The 13,793-nt window shown below is 38.8% G+C and overlaps 1 protein-coding gene across 3 annotated transcripts in view; it reads left to right on the top strand.

Annotated features, from left to right (window-relative positions):
* Positions 1-13,793, top strand: part of NDUFV2 (NADH:ubiquinone oxidoreductase core subunit V2) — a 36,173-nt gene that overhangs the window by 7,740 nt on the left and 14,640 nt on the right. For 2 of the 3 annotated variants that reach the window (XM_030926017.1, XM_010373409.2), the window contains exons 2-4: positions 10,048-10,113; positions 11,512-11,574; positions 11,660-11,776. In XM_030926017.1, coding sequence (XP_030781877.1) covers positions 10,081-10,113; positions 11,512-11,574; positions 11,660-11,776 — 213 coding nt within the window. In that variant the 5' untranslated portion in view covers positions 10,048-10,080. The remainder of the gene's footprint in view (positions 1-10,047; positions 10,114-11,511; positions 11,575-11,659; positions 11,777-13,793) is intronic. The other variant, XM_030926018.1, reaches the window with a different exon arrangement.

Here is a 13,793-nt window from a genome sequence, read left to right as displayed (position 1 = left end):
TTATTTAGCTGTGTGATCTAGGGAAAGTTTTCCCCCCTTCTTTGAGCCTTAATTTTCTCACCTGTAAAACAAGATAATAATACCTACTTGGTAGGCTTGCTGAGAGGATTAAATGAATTATAGTGTAGATTTGTAAAGTTTATACCATGAAATCTGACATAGAGTAAGCATTGTATTTATGATTATCCTTGAAATAGATTTCACAATTATTAACCCAGCATCAACTTTGTTAAAATAAAATGCACTGAAAAACTTTTTGTTTTTCAGGAATTTTTTTTTTTTTTTGAGACACAGTCTCAGTCTGTCCCCCAGGCTGGAGTTCAGTGGCGTGATCTTGGCTCACTGCAACCTCCTGGGTTCAAGTGATTCTGTTGCCTCAGCCTCCCAAGTAGCTGGGATTAAAGGCGCATGCCACCATGCCTGGCTAATTTTTGTATTTTTAGTAGACATGGGGTTTCACCATGTTGGCCAGGCTGGTCTCAAACTCCTGACCTCAGGTGATCCACCTGCCTTGGCCTCTCAAAGGGCTGGGATTACAGGCATAAGCCACTGCACCCAGCCTCAAGGATTTTTTTTTTTTTTTTAAAGTAAAAAGACTTAGTCTGAATGAATGTATTACAGATGCTGACTTTTTGAGGAGGTTTCAGTTTCTTGCTTGAACTGGCAATGGGGAAGGCTGTAGGTAACAAGTCAGCAGATGATGTGAACAGTGAGAGGAAAGCACGGAGGGAGGGACCTCAGACCACTTTGGATTCACCGGAGATGTTTCACGTTTGCACTGTGACTCTTGCACAGGCAAATACACATCTTGGTGGATTTAATCTGTAAATATTAGGGATCGTCTAAAAGATATATTCCTTGCCTTAGCTGGCCTTTGATAAAGGGAAAAAAAAGAGTTTTTGAATTGCCTGACCTTAGTCTTGTCTTTCTAATTAGATTACTGCTTCTGTCAGTTTTGTCTTACGGCTTCTGAGTCTCTTACTAACTTCTCTTAGCTGGATGGGTCCTTCTGTAATGCAAATGTCTGATAGAACTGAAAGGTGAGCTTCGTTGGATGGCAGTATTGTTTGAACAACAGAAGAAATTCAGAAAAAGAGTAGAGCCCATGAAAAAACAATTAAGGAATCCTATTCTTGGGGAGAATATAAAACTTTAATTTTTGTCATTTTGAGCTGTTGGTATTGCCAGTGACAGTGAAAGGGAAGGGCTGGTAGAAAGAGCACAGGGTCCTTAGATTCAAAGAGCCTAGGCTCAAAATCCAGCTGTCACTAAATGTGTGGTATGGGGCAAGTTACTATCTTTGAGCCTGAGTTTCTCTAAATGTAAAATGGAAATGATGACTCACTACAGATTTTTTAGGAATTGAAGAAAAGTATGTAGAAGAGCTTAACACAGAGGCACTCAAGTTTACTTGAATCCAATGCAAAGGCAGCCACTGTTTTGGCCTGCTTAAATCTCTGTTCCTTCTGAAACACTGAAAAAAAAAAAAAAAAGCTAATTCAAACCCACTGTTAATTTTCAGCTGTATATTAGGCTATGATCTTATTTACTTAAAAAAGTTACTTGGTTCCCTGCTTTTCTTCTTAAAAAAAGGAAGTTACTTGCATTTTCAATTGAACTCAATTGGAATTTCTTGAGGTATAGACATTTCAGAGTCCAGTGAGAAGCCAGATTCTAGAGAAAAGACTAGACTGTAGTGAAAGAAGGGGATGGGTGGGAACTCAGCTTATTCTTTGAATCATTCCAGCATAGCTAAGTTGTTTTTTCCAGTTTTAAGCCTGGTCCTGGAATGCCTCTTTATTTCAAAGGGAAACAAAATTGAAATGGCCCAGTAAGTAGTGTAAAGATGTTAATGAGAACTTTTAATATTTTATTCCTTTATTGAAAGTGTCTGACATAGACATTACAATGAATGTAAAATAGTTGATATTCTTTAAACACACAAAAAAACAATTTTCAAAGCCATTTTCAGGCCACCTGTAACTTGATAGGGATGAGTAACAGTTTGTGCCAGTTGAAAAAAACAGTGCTAAGATTTATCAGTTTATCTTCACTATTTAGTTTACTTCTTCCTTTATTGTTTGTTTACTTACTACTCTTTTAAGACAGCATCTCACTCTGTCTCCCAGGCTTGAGTACAGTGGCATGATCATGGCTCGCTGCAACCTCAACCTCTTGGGCTCAAGCGATGCTCCCACCTCAGCCTCTTAGGTAGCTGGGACTACAGGCATATGCCACCATGCCTAGCTAATTTTTGTATTTTTTGTAGAGACAGGGTCTCACCATGTTGCCCAGGCTGATTTCAAACCCCTGGCTTCAAACGATCTACGGGGCTTGGCTTTCCAAAGTTCTGGGATTATAGGTATGAGCCACCGTGTCTGGCCAGCTTCTTTTATTTTATAAACATTATCTCAGCCCTTAACGCAATTTTGAAGAGGTCGACTTCAGACTTTGAAATTAAGTTGCTCAAATGTTATGCTAGTGTGTATACATTCAGGTTTTTTGCAGGAATAGAAGAGAAGGGTGGCAAGGATTAAAAAAAGATCGAATAACTTGCATCTTTCTCTCTTAACAGGAGCATTGTAAGCCAAGTAGGCAGGGCTTTTCATTTCTTATCTGTCTGCCTGTATATATGGAGGCCTGATTTTCTTCCTTAAACTCCTTGGTTTCTTAGACCTACTATGTTCTTTTAAAGCTTTGATGTCATCAAATAGTCAAGTGGCTAATAATAAGGTCATGGCCTTTGTAGTCATGTGGCCCTAGGATCTAACATAATTTCTGCCAATAACTAGTGATGTGACCTAACCTTGAGAAGTTTTCATAACTCGTTTAAAAATCTGGAAATTATACCCACCTTGCAGGAAACTTTAAGAATTAAATAATGTATAAAAAGCTTAGTGCCTGACATGTAGTACTTCTAATAATAATAGCTAATGATAGCCAGCACTAATAATAGTACTTACCATCTGCCAGGCAGAATATTAAGCAGTTTACATTAAGTACATTTTTTTTTCCCCTAAGACGGAGTCTCACCCTGTGGCACAGGCTGGAGTGCTGTGGCGTGTGCTAGGCTCACTGCAACGTCTGCCTCTTGGGTTCAAGCGATTCTCCTGCCTCGGCCTCCCGGTTAGCTGGGATTATAGGCACGTGCCACCACGCCCAGCTAATTTTTGTGTTTTTAGTAGGGACGGGGTCTCATCATGTTGGCTGGACTGGTCTCGAACTCCTGAACTCAGGTGATCCATCCGCCTCAGCCTCCTAAAGTGATGGGATTACAGGTGTGAGCCACTGTGTCTGGCCTGAAGTACATCTTTTAATGCTCTCAAGAACCCTGTGAAGTACATGCCATCATTTTTCTCTTTTTATAAATGAGGAAACAGGCTCTGGAGCTGAGCTTTTAGCCATTTTGCTATATTGTCTCTCCATACATAGGGTATTATGGAATATTAGATAACAGTGATACATCCCACCTTCAGAGTGCTAGAATGTGGAAAATGTGTTTTTTAGAAATGCTGAAATTGACACTTCCTATACTAGAACGTGTTTAGTGTTGGTTGTCTTTTACACCACACTCAACATCAGAAGGTTTTTTTTTTTTTTTTTTTTTTTTGATAGAGAATCTCACTCTGTCGCCTAGGCTGGAGTGCAGTGGCTCGATCTCGGCTCACTGCAACCTCCACTTTCCAGGTTCAAGCAATTCTCCTGCCTCAGCCTCCCAAGTAGCTGGGACTACAGGTGTGCGCCACCACATGCTGCGAATTTTTGTATTTTTAGTAGAGATGGGGTTTCACCATATTGGCCAGGCTGATCTCAAACTCCTGACCTTGTGATCCGCCCACTTTGGCCTCCCAAAGTGCTGGGATTGCAGACTGTGCCTGGCCAGAAGGATGGTATTTTTAAGATTAGTTTGGTGACATTAGACAGGATGTTTTGAATTGACAAAGGGATCAGCTAGAAGACTTACAGTAATGTACAGGCATGAAATAATGTCTGAAATAGTGGTGATAGTAAGACAGGGACAGAACTAAAGACTTCATTGGGTTTTTTGGTTTGTTTTGTTTTCAGACAGGGTCTTACTTTGTCACCCAGACTGGAGTGCAGTGGCACGATCTCAGCTCACTACAACCTTCACCTCCCAGGTTTAGGGAGTTCTCCCACCTCACCCTCCTGAGTAGCTGGAACTATAGGTGTGCACCACCACAGTCAGTAATTTTTGTATTTTTTGGTAGAAATGCAGTTTCACCACGTTGGCTGGGCTGGTCTTGAACTCCTGACCTCAAGTGACACTCTTGCCTTGGCCTCTCAAAGTGCTGGGATTACAGGTGTGAGCCACTGTACCGGGCCCTTCATTGGTTTTTAAGAGTTTAAATGTAATACATATAATGGCAAAAAATTCAAACAGTCAGCAATGCTACATATTATAGTATATATATATAAAAAACAGTGCAGAGTAGGGATACAAGAATATGTATTATGATAAAAAATATATGTTGCATATATTATATATGTTAACCCGTGATACATCCCACGTCCTAACTTCCCACATTCTAATACCTCTGAAAGTGGGATGTATCACTGTTATCTAATATTCCATAAATACTCTACGTATGGAGAGACAATATAACAATTAAAAGCCCAGCTCCAGAGCCTGTTTCCTCATTTGTAAAAACAGAATAATAACAGTGTGTACTTCATAGGGTTCTTGAGAGCATTAAGAGATGTATTTCATGTAAAGTGCTTAATATTCTGCCTGGCAGTAAAGACTAGATTTTCTTCCCACTCCAGATCCTTGATTCCTCTGCTTAGAGACAGCAGCTGTTACTGGTTTCTTTTATGATGTCTCTGTTGAGATATTTTGATAGAAAAAGCAGTAAAAAATGGAAACTGGCACATTTCTAAATTTTATTGACTTTCTTAAAAAGAATTTTGACAGATCTGAAATTTTACCCCATTTGTAAGCTAACAAGTTAACCTGCCTCAGTTTCATGGATACTGGCAGGGGGCAGCATCCTGGGTCAGTAGACAGCGTGAACTTCATGTTAGTTCCCCCTGACATTCATATCTAATGGTAAGGGAGGAGACCACCCCCATATTGTCTTATGCCCAATTTCTGCCTCCAAAGAAAGAAGTAGTAAAAACTAAAAGGCAGAAATGAAATCCACAAGCAGACAGCCCAGAGCCACACCCTGGTAAAGATCGACCCCTGACCTAATTGGTTGTGTTATCTGTAGATCACAGACATTGTATAGAAAAGCACTGTGAAAATCCCTGTCCTGTCCTGTTCTGTTCCGTTCTAATTACTGGTGCATGCAGCCCCCAATGAGTCACGTACCCTCTGCTTGCTCAGATGATCATGACCCTCTCACGTGGACCCCCTTAGAGTTGTGAGCCCTTAAAAGGGACAGGAATTGCTCGCTCGGGGAGCTCAGTTGTTGGAGACGTGAGTCTTGCCGAAGCTCCTGGCTGAATAAAGCCCTTCCTTCTTTAACTCAGTGTCTTGGGGGTGATATGGAACAGCCCAGGCGAATGCTGTGCATCACAGCTAAGGGACCTGGAGCTTGGGGAAACCCTGTCTGTAAGAAAACTCACTCAGCTTTTGCCCCAGGAGAAGATATTCTCTACAAAAATAATTGAAAAGATAGTCTGAAACAAAAGCTGTTCAGCGCTGCTGCTTACAAAATGTGCACAAACCTGAGACCCGCAGAAATCTTTCTACCAGCCTATTTCTTCCTTCCCCACTTTGTTTAACTAAAAAAGAAATTTATAAGTTAATTTCAGTGGAGAAGTAGATGGTTTATTAACCATCAAATACATTATAAATTCACTAGAAAAATTGTAAGCCTTATATATGTGGATATAAAGAAAAAATAATTATGTGCAAATGCAAGAATATTGGCAGTATGTTGTGTTTGACAGTAACTCTTTGATGAAGTCAACTAACAGCACAATTTTTAAAAATAGGTGTAGTTTTTAAAATGCAGTTGTTTGGATCTTTTTTTTAGTTACTAAATGTTTTATCCTTATGTCAGTTAAACAGGTTATAATGCTTTACAGGTTATATAGTACTTTCAGAGAAACTTGACTTAAATCTCAAAATAGTCCAATGAGAAGATAACCCTGTTTTATAGGTTCAGAAATTGAGGCTTAAAAAAAATTAAGTGAGTTGTGCAAGGTCAGATGTTAGTAAGGGGCAGAATGGTAATCTAAACCCAAGTTCTCAACAACAATTATAAAAAATCTGAATGTCTGTTTTTTTCCTAGAATTTAGCTACTTTATCTTTTTTTTTTTTTTTTTTTTTGAGACGGAGTCTCGCTCTGTCGCCCAGGCTGGAGTGCAGTGGCCGGATCTCAGCTCACTGCAAGCTCCGCCTCCCGGGTTTACGCCATTCTCCCGCCTCAGCCTCCAGAGTAGCTGGGACTACAGGCGCCCGCCACCTCGCCCGGCTAGTTTTTTGTATTTTTTAGTAGAGACTAGGTTTCACCATGTTCGCCAGGATGGTCTCGATCTCCTGACCTCGTGATCCGCCCGTCTCGGCCTCCCAAAGTGCTGGGATGACAGGCTTGAGCCACCGCGCCCGGCCAGCTACTTTATCTTGACCCTTCTCAATCAGTAGTCTCTCTTCAACGATTTGGACTTTAAACCACTTTTAGAAATATGTCTGTGAACTCATGTGCATATCCAGAGTTTCACAGGTCAGCAAGAGAATGGCTCAGAATAGATTTTCCAATATGTAGCAACATGGGCCTAAAGAATAATTTTCAAGATTATCTCTATATTTTTATTTTAAATAAAAGTGCATGACAGATCCTGGATTAATGAGAAAGGGATCAAATATTAATCCAAAATGGAAGCTATTTTAATTTAGAGATTTGGTGGTATTTAATTAGATATACAAGGAGGTTAGAAGGAGAAATAGGTTTTACAATAGAGATAAGTTTTTCTTACACCTGATGAGTGTTTTAAGTAGGATTTTTTTGGCCAGTTAATCCATGCTAATAGGAAATTTGGAAAATAGAGAAAAATATAAATATAAAATAAGAGTCCCTTATTAACTCTTATAAAATAAGAGTTAATGAAAGAGTCACTTATTTCATTAACATCGTAATAAGAGAGAAGCACTTTTAATTATTTATGGCCTTCTAGTCTTTTAATCAGTGTCTGTAAATTGGGATAATTTATGCATTTTTGCTTTTTTGTTTTATTTAACCCTAATTCCAGTTTCTATGTGATTATTTTTACAAAATATTTTTGTTAGCTATATAACGTTCTAGTGTCAGAATTATTAGTATTTAGTTAAAATCTGCTCAGATTGAGCTTTTAGGTTGTGTTTTTGCTGCAATAAACATGATAGGAACAACATGTTTTCATGTAAAGCTTTATCCTCATTTTGTACTATAGGAAAAATATCTAGGTTAGAATTACTGAGTTAAAAAATGGACACTTGGGGCCGGGTGCAGTGGCTCACGCTTGTAATCCCACCACTTTGGGAGGCTGAGGTGGGCAGATCACCTGACATCGGGAGTTCAAGACCAGCCTGACCAACATGGAGAAACCTCGTCTCTACTAAAAATACAAAATATTATCCAGGCATAGTGAGTGGCACATGCCTGTAATCCCAGCTACTCGGGAGGCTGAGGTAGGAGAATCGCTTGAACCCGGGAGGCGGAGGTTGCAGTGAGCTGAGAGCATGCCATTGAAGTCCAGCCTGGGCAACAAGAGCGAAACTCTGTCTCCAAAAAAAAAAAAAAAAGAAAAGAAAAAAGACACGTATTTATGCTTTCCATATTTCATGATAGTTTGCTTTCTAAAAGGCTATATGAATTTTTAAGTGTGCTTGTTTCTCTATATGTTCAACAGAATGGAATGCTATCTTTACCAAGCTTGGTAGTTTGATAACTAGTAATGTTATTTTAAATTGCATGTTTTTAGTTACTAGTAAGCAATTTGAATTCTGTGAAACTTGTTCATGATCTTTACTCACTTTTTCATTTTTTAAATGCATTTATGATCTCTCCAGGCTATTAGCCTCTTGTCATCAAACATGTGCAAGATTTAAGACTCATCAGTGTAGGGTTAACGGATGAGTTCTCAGAGGCAAAGGCTTTATAGAGAATAGAAGATAGGAGTGTGAACTGAGCCCTGAGGACGACCTGCAAAGAGTGGATAAAAAGCCAATAAACAGAAAATTTTAGTGTTCAGAAATTAAAGAGAAGATTGAATACTTTCCCTCCTCTTAAAATTAATCCTTCCTTTATTACAAATATACAGTCTTTTCTCTCAGGATTTAGTTAAGTAACTCACTGATGTTACTCAAAAATTGTTATTAGATTAAAAAAATTTTCTGAGCTAAGATGACAGTGACTGTCTTCTAAATTTTAGTTTCAGTTAATTTTTCAAAACAAAACCAACACACTCGAAGCCCCCTTGTGCACCTCTCTCTGCTGCATCCCTCCCTGCCTCCCAGTTATCCTGAAATTGATATTTATCACTCCCATCTTTTGTACCTGTCTCACATCGTGTACCTTAGTCTTTTCTTAATTAAAGCAGATGTTCCATGTAAACTTATTTATTAATATTTCTTCAACTGAAATACCATTTGGACCCAGGGAAAAGTTAAATATACTATTGTGTTATATTACTCCGTTTACTTTCTTCTATGTTTGCCTTTGAATTGTCCAACTCTTTTTTTTTTTTTTTTTTTTTTTTTTTTGAGACGGAGTCTTGCTCTGCCACCAAGGCTGGAGTGCAGTGGCCGGCTCTCAGCTCACTGCAAGCTCCGCCTCCCGGGTTCACGCCATTCTCCTGTCTCAGCCTCCCGAGTAGTTGGGACTACAGGCGCCCGCCTCGTCGCCCGGCTAGTTTTTTGTATTTTTTAGTAGAGACGGGGTTTCACCGTGTTAGCCAGGATGGTCTCGATCTCCTGACCTTGTGATCCGCCCGTCTCGGCCTCCCAAAGTGCTGGGATTACAGGCTTGAGCCACCGCGCCCGGCCTGTCCAACTCTTTGCTAGTTCCATGCTTGGTTTAACCCAGTGTTCTGCCGTCTGTGGTTAGCAGAACTCAGAAATTGGAGGAATCCAGAACAGTAGTTGAATTACCTGGGGTGGGGGACAGGGTAGGAATGGAGGGTAGGAGCAAGAGGGCAAAGAGAAATGAAATGCAGCTGAGAGAATAATCAGATTCCTTCCAAAGCAACTGAACATTGTCAGTCTGCATAGCATCATAAATAGCTTTCTGAAACTACTGGTTTTTTTTTTTTTTCCCCCCCCGAGACGGAGCCTTGCTTTGTCGCTCAGGCTGGAGTGTGGTGGTGTGATCTCGGCTCACTGCAACCTCTGCCTCCCGGGTTCAGGCGATTCTCCTGCCTCAGCCTCCTGAGTAGCTGGGACTACCAGTGTGTGCCACCACGTCCAGCTAATTTTTGTGTTTTTAGTGGAGACGGGGTTTTACCATGTTGGCCAGGATGGTCTCGATCTCTTGACCTCATGATCCGCTTGCCTTAGCCTCCCAAAGTGCTGGGATTACAGGCATGAGCCACTACACCCAGCCAGAAACTACTTTTTACGGCTGGAATTTCAGAACTAATTTAGTAAAGGATTGAAAAGGAGGATACAGTTGACTCATTTGTACAGAGTATATGACTCATTTGTACAGAATGAAAACATGTTTATGAAGGTTCACACTAAGTGAAAGCTGGCATCCAACTTGATTCAGACAAAAGTGAAAGTCAAGAAGTTAATAGTACATTAATTCACCAAATGCATGCCAGCAGAGCATGGCAGGAAGGCACACAACTCAGCAGATCTGGGTTGTCCTGGTTCTGTTGACTCGTGTGTGTGATTTTGGGCGGGTGAATCTTGCCTTTGAATCTCCATTTGTAAAATACCTCTCCTGAAATAGAGATGGGTAGGGTAGTATACCATACTTCTTAAGATCTTTTATAAGTTGATTCCATTGTTTTAAATTAGGAATCCTAAAGTATTTCTTTATGAAAAAATTTGTAAGGCTGTGATATTTACTAAACTTCCTTAAAATTTTAAATTTTAGGGAAGACATGTAAGGAATTTACATAAGACAGCTATGCAAAATGGAGCTGGAGGAGCTTTATTTGTGGTAAGTAATTACTTAGATTTCTTTGGAAAGAAAAGACTTGGAAATTTGGGTAAATCCATTGTAAAAATCCAAAATATCTTAAATACCGTTGTCTAAAACTGTGGGAATTTACATATAGCTAATTGAATTTACTACATTTCAAAAGACGTGTAGTTCCAGTTGAACCTCATGAGTTTAAATTAGTACCAGGAAAACTCTGGGAATAAGAATTTATTTCCAGTGAAATTACTGTGTGAACGCTAACCTGATTCTCATCACACTTTGGGTTCTCAGTCATGTTGGCTTACTGAGGGTTTGAAGATTGTAACTTGTTGAATCCCAAAATGACACTAGTTTGAAACTCACGGGTTTTAGTAATGTAGTAACTAGATTAGCAGCTGGTCTTTATATTTTTAGTTTCCGGAGTTTTAACTATAGATAGAAGTCTATGAACTCCCCAGATTAGTTGCACAATTTGGAAAGGATAAGATATTATATATCCCTTTTCTGACAAGGTGCAGTTTTCAGGGATTACTCTTGTGTAAAGGCAATATAGTGGACTTGTGTGATGATTTAGAGTTAGTGGTGTAAGAAGTAGCTTCCTGCTACATATCAATGATCAAATTGGCCGCATATTTGAGGTCATTGTCCAGAGTTGCTGTTTTCTTTCCTCTTTTGGTTTATGTCCTTTAAAAAGCAGAACTCTGAGAGTTAACATATCAAGAGATTCATTTCCGTATTCACCACACATAAATAACATTAATTGATCGTAAGTGTTAATCTCAGTGTGACTCATTTGGTTTCCTGTTGACATGCCATTTCTTGTCAGTTTTTGAAGAGGGCCTGCTTCTGCTCTTTTAAGAAGAAATAAAGCTTCTTGCTGTTGGCTATTATGGAAAACGTGGGAAAGAGATGGTGCTTTTTTTTCTTTTTTTTTTTTGAGATGGTCCTTTTGTACCTTCCTAAAGTAATGGGTCTTAACCCTTTTGGATCCCAGATCCCTTTGACAATCTGATACCCTCTCTTTTGGGAAAATACACATGTTCACATTTAAAATTTTGTGTTTTAATTTCATAAAGGCTTCCAATAATTGGTAATGTTTTGGTAATTCTATCAGACGATCTTATTCTCTAATGAAGCTGGATAACACTTCTTGTTGTTTGGGTTTTTTGTTCCTAAAGGTACTTCTCTTATTCTTTAAATGGTCCTTTGTAAAATTTTAAATTCTAACTTTACTTTGGTAATCATACTCATCAAATGTGTGTTTAGTCATTCTTTTTGATGGAAGGATGGGGTGCTATATATCATGTTGGAATTCAAATGGAGAGATGAAACAATAAGTAATAGTATAGTAATGTACAGTGTTACTCACACTTGAGAGAATTCAGATAATTCTGAAAAACTTTTTTTGTTGTGTAGCACAGAGATACTCCTGAAAATAACCCTGATACTCCATTTGATTTCACACCAGAAAACTATAAGGTATGGCTAAATTAACATTATAATTAATTTACCAAATAGGTAATATTTTCTAGATGTAGAAAATGATGTTCTTTCTTTTACACAGAGGATAGAGGCAATAGTAAAAAACTATCCAGAAGGCCATAAAGCAGCAGCTGTTCTTCCAGTCCTGGATTTAGCCCAAAGGCAGAATGGGTGGTTGCCCATCTCTGCTATGAACAAGGTACTGGATTCATTTTTGCCTTAGTTCCAAAAGAGAAGAGATTATGTATGATAATTTCCTTTTATAGAAATTGCTCTGATCATCTCCAGTGTCAGAATCAAGGATTTTGGAGCCCTTTAGCCATTTGTATGTTTCCTCGAATTGTCTTTGTGTTTTTGTTCCTTCCCTTAATGCGTAGAGGTGATTTCTAACCTTGCAGGAAATAGGGAAGGCATTATGGTGAAAGAGGGTGTATGTGTTTCTTTTCCTTTTGAAGGAAATGGTCATAGGAAAGATAAAAGATTCCAAATGTGTATAACTTAGTACCAAGACATTCTGAAAATTAATGTAATATTTAAACACTAGAATTACAGAAAAAAAGATCTGCTCAACAGTATGAAGATTTTTAATATTTTACATCTTTGGCTGTAGGCTGTAAGAAAAATCTGTATAATATGTGATGTTTGTACAATTTGATTATGCTACTTTGGAATCAACGACCTATAGAAATGCTATGGATGACCCATTTTATACGAAGTTACTCTCTTCATATAAGATTCATTTTTTCTAATAGTTTTCAGCAGTAATCCAAATTTCAAGTTTATTCATATCCTATTAATATAAATAACTACATTTGTATGGTGATGTATTATAGCATATCATTTATAAAGTGCCATGCATAAACCACATACTGTTTGATTCTGATGAGAATCACATGACTATTAAAGCCATGTTATACACAGTGAAACCCCGTCTCTACTAAAAAACACAAAAATCTAGCCGGGCGAGGTGGTGGGCGCCTGTAGTCCCAGCTACTTGGGAGGCTGAGGCAGGAGAATGGCGTAAACCCGGGAGGCAGAGCTTGCAGTGAGCTGAGATCCGGCCACTGCACTCCCGCCTGGGCGACAGAGCGAGACTCCGTCTCAAAAAATAAATAAATAAATAAAATAAATAATAAAACCTTGTTATATAATGGAAAGTATTTTTGACTTAGAACTAAGACACCTGATTTTTCTCTGAACTTCCTCATTGGCAATGAAAGTTTTGAACTAGGTAGATGTCTTCCAATTATTACGTTATGATTTCATTTCATTTTATTTTATTTTTTGAGACGGAGTCTCGCTCTGTCTTCCAGGCTGGAGTGCAGTGGAGCGATCTCGGCTCACTGCAAGCTCCGCCTCCCGGGTTCACGCCATTCTCCTGCCTCAGCCTCCACAGTAGCTGGGACTACAGGCGCCGCCACCTCGCCCGGCTAGTTTCTTTGTATTTTTAGTAGAGACGGGGTTTCACCCTGTTAGCCAGGATGGTCTTGATCTCCTGAACTTGTGATCCGCCCGCCTTGGCCTCCCAAAGTGCTGGGATTACAGGCTTGCGCCACCGCGCCCGGCCTATTACGTTATGATTTCTAAGCGGTAGTACTAGGACTAAATTCATTTCTAAATCAATGCATTTTCTACTTGACTGACTATAATAGAGATTTTGTTGTACTTCATTCTTACCACTTTCTAAACTTCATTTTGTTGTAACTGTTAGGCTAGACTATCATCTTTCTAAGAGAATAGGAATATCCTCAATTTATCTAATAGGATCCTAAATGCGAATTTTAGATTTAGTTTATTGATCTTTTATTGCATTGTATAGTATTATAACACTGTGTGGATCCTTGGTATTTTTTCCCTGTGAAAAATATTATAAAGCAAGTTTAGTGAGCTACTATCCTGACTAAACATAGGTGGTTATTTTTCGATAAATTATATATTTCTTGAGAAGTTACTTAACGTTTTTTAAAAATTAAAATAGCCAACTTTATAATGATTTAGGTATATGTTTCTAATTATAATTTTATTATTATTTTGAAACATGTTTTTAATAACGGTAAGCCTGTTGGAAATCTTGCTGAGTGGCACGTTAACAGAGCAAACTAAAAATAAATAAGAAACTGAAAGTAAAAACATTTAAAAAATAAGACAGGCATCGTGGTGCACGCCTGTAGTCCCAGGTACTCGGGATGTTGATGTGGGAGGATTGCTTGAGCTCA

Source organism: Rhinopithecus roxellana, chromosome 21, assembly GCF_007565055.1.
Source record: "Rhinopithecus roxellana isolate Shanxi Qingling chromosome 21, ASM756505v1, whole genome shotgun sequence".
In the NCBI taxonomy this organism is placed as follows: Eukaryota; Metazoa; Chordata; class Mammalia; order Primates; family Cercopithecidae; genus Rhinopithecus; species Rhinopithecus roxellana.
The sequence above is the reverse complement of the archived record's forward strand: the minus strand, read 5'-3'. Positions and strand labels throughout refer to the sequence as shown.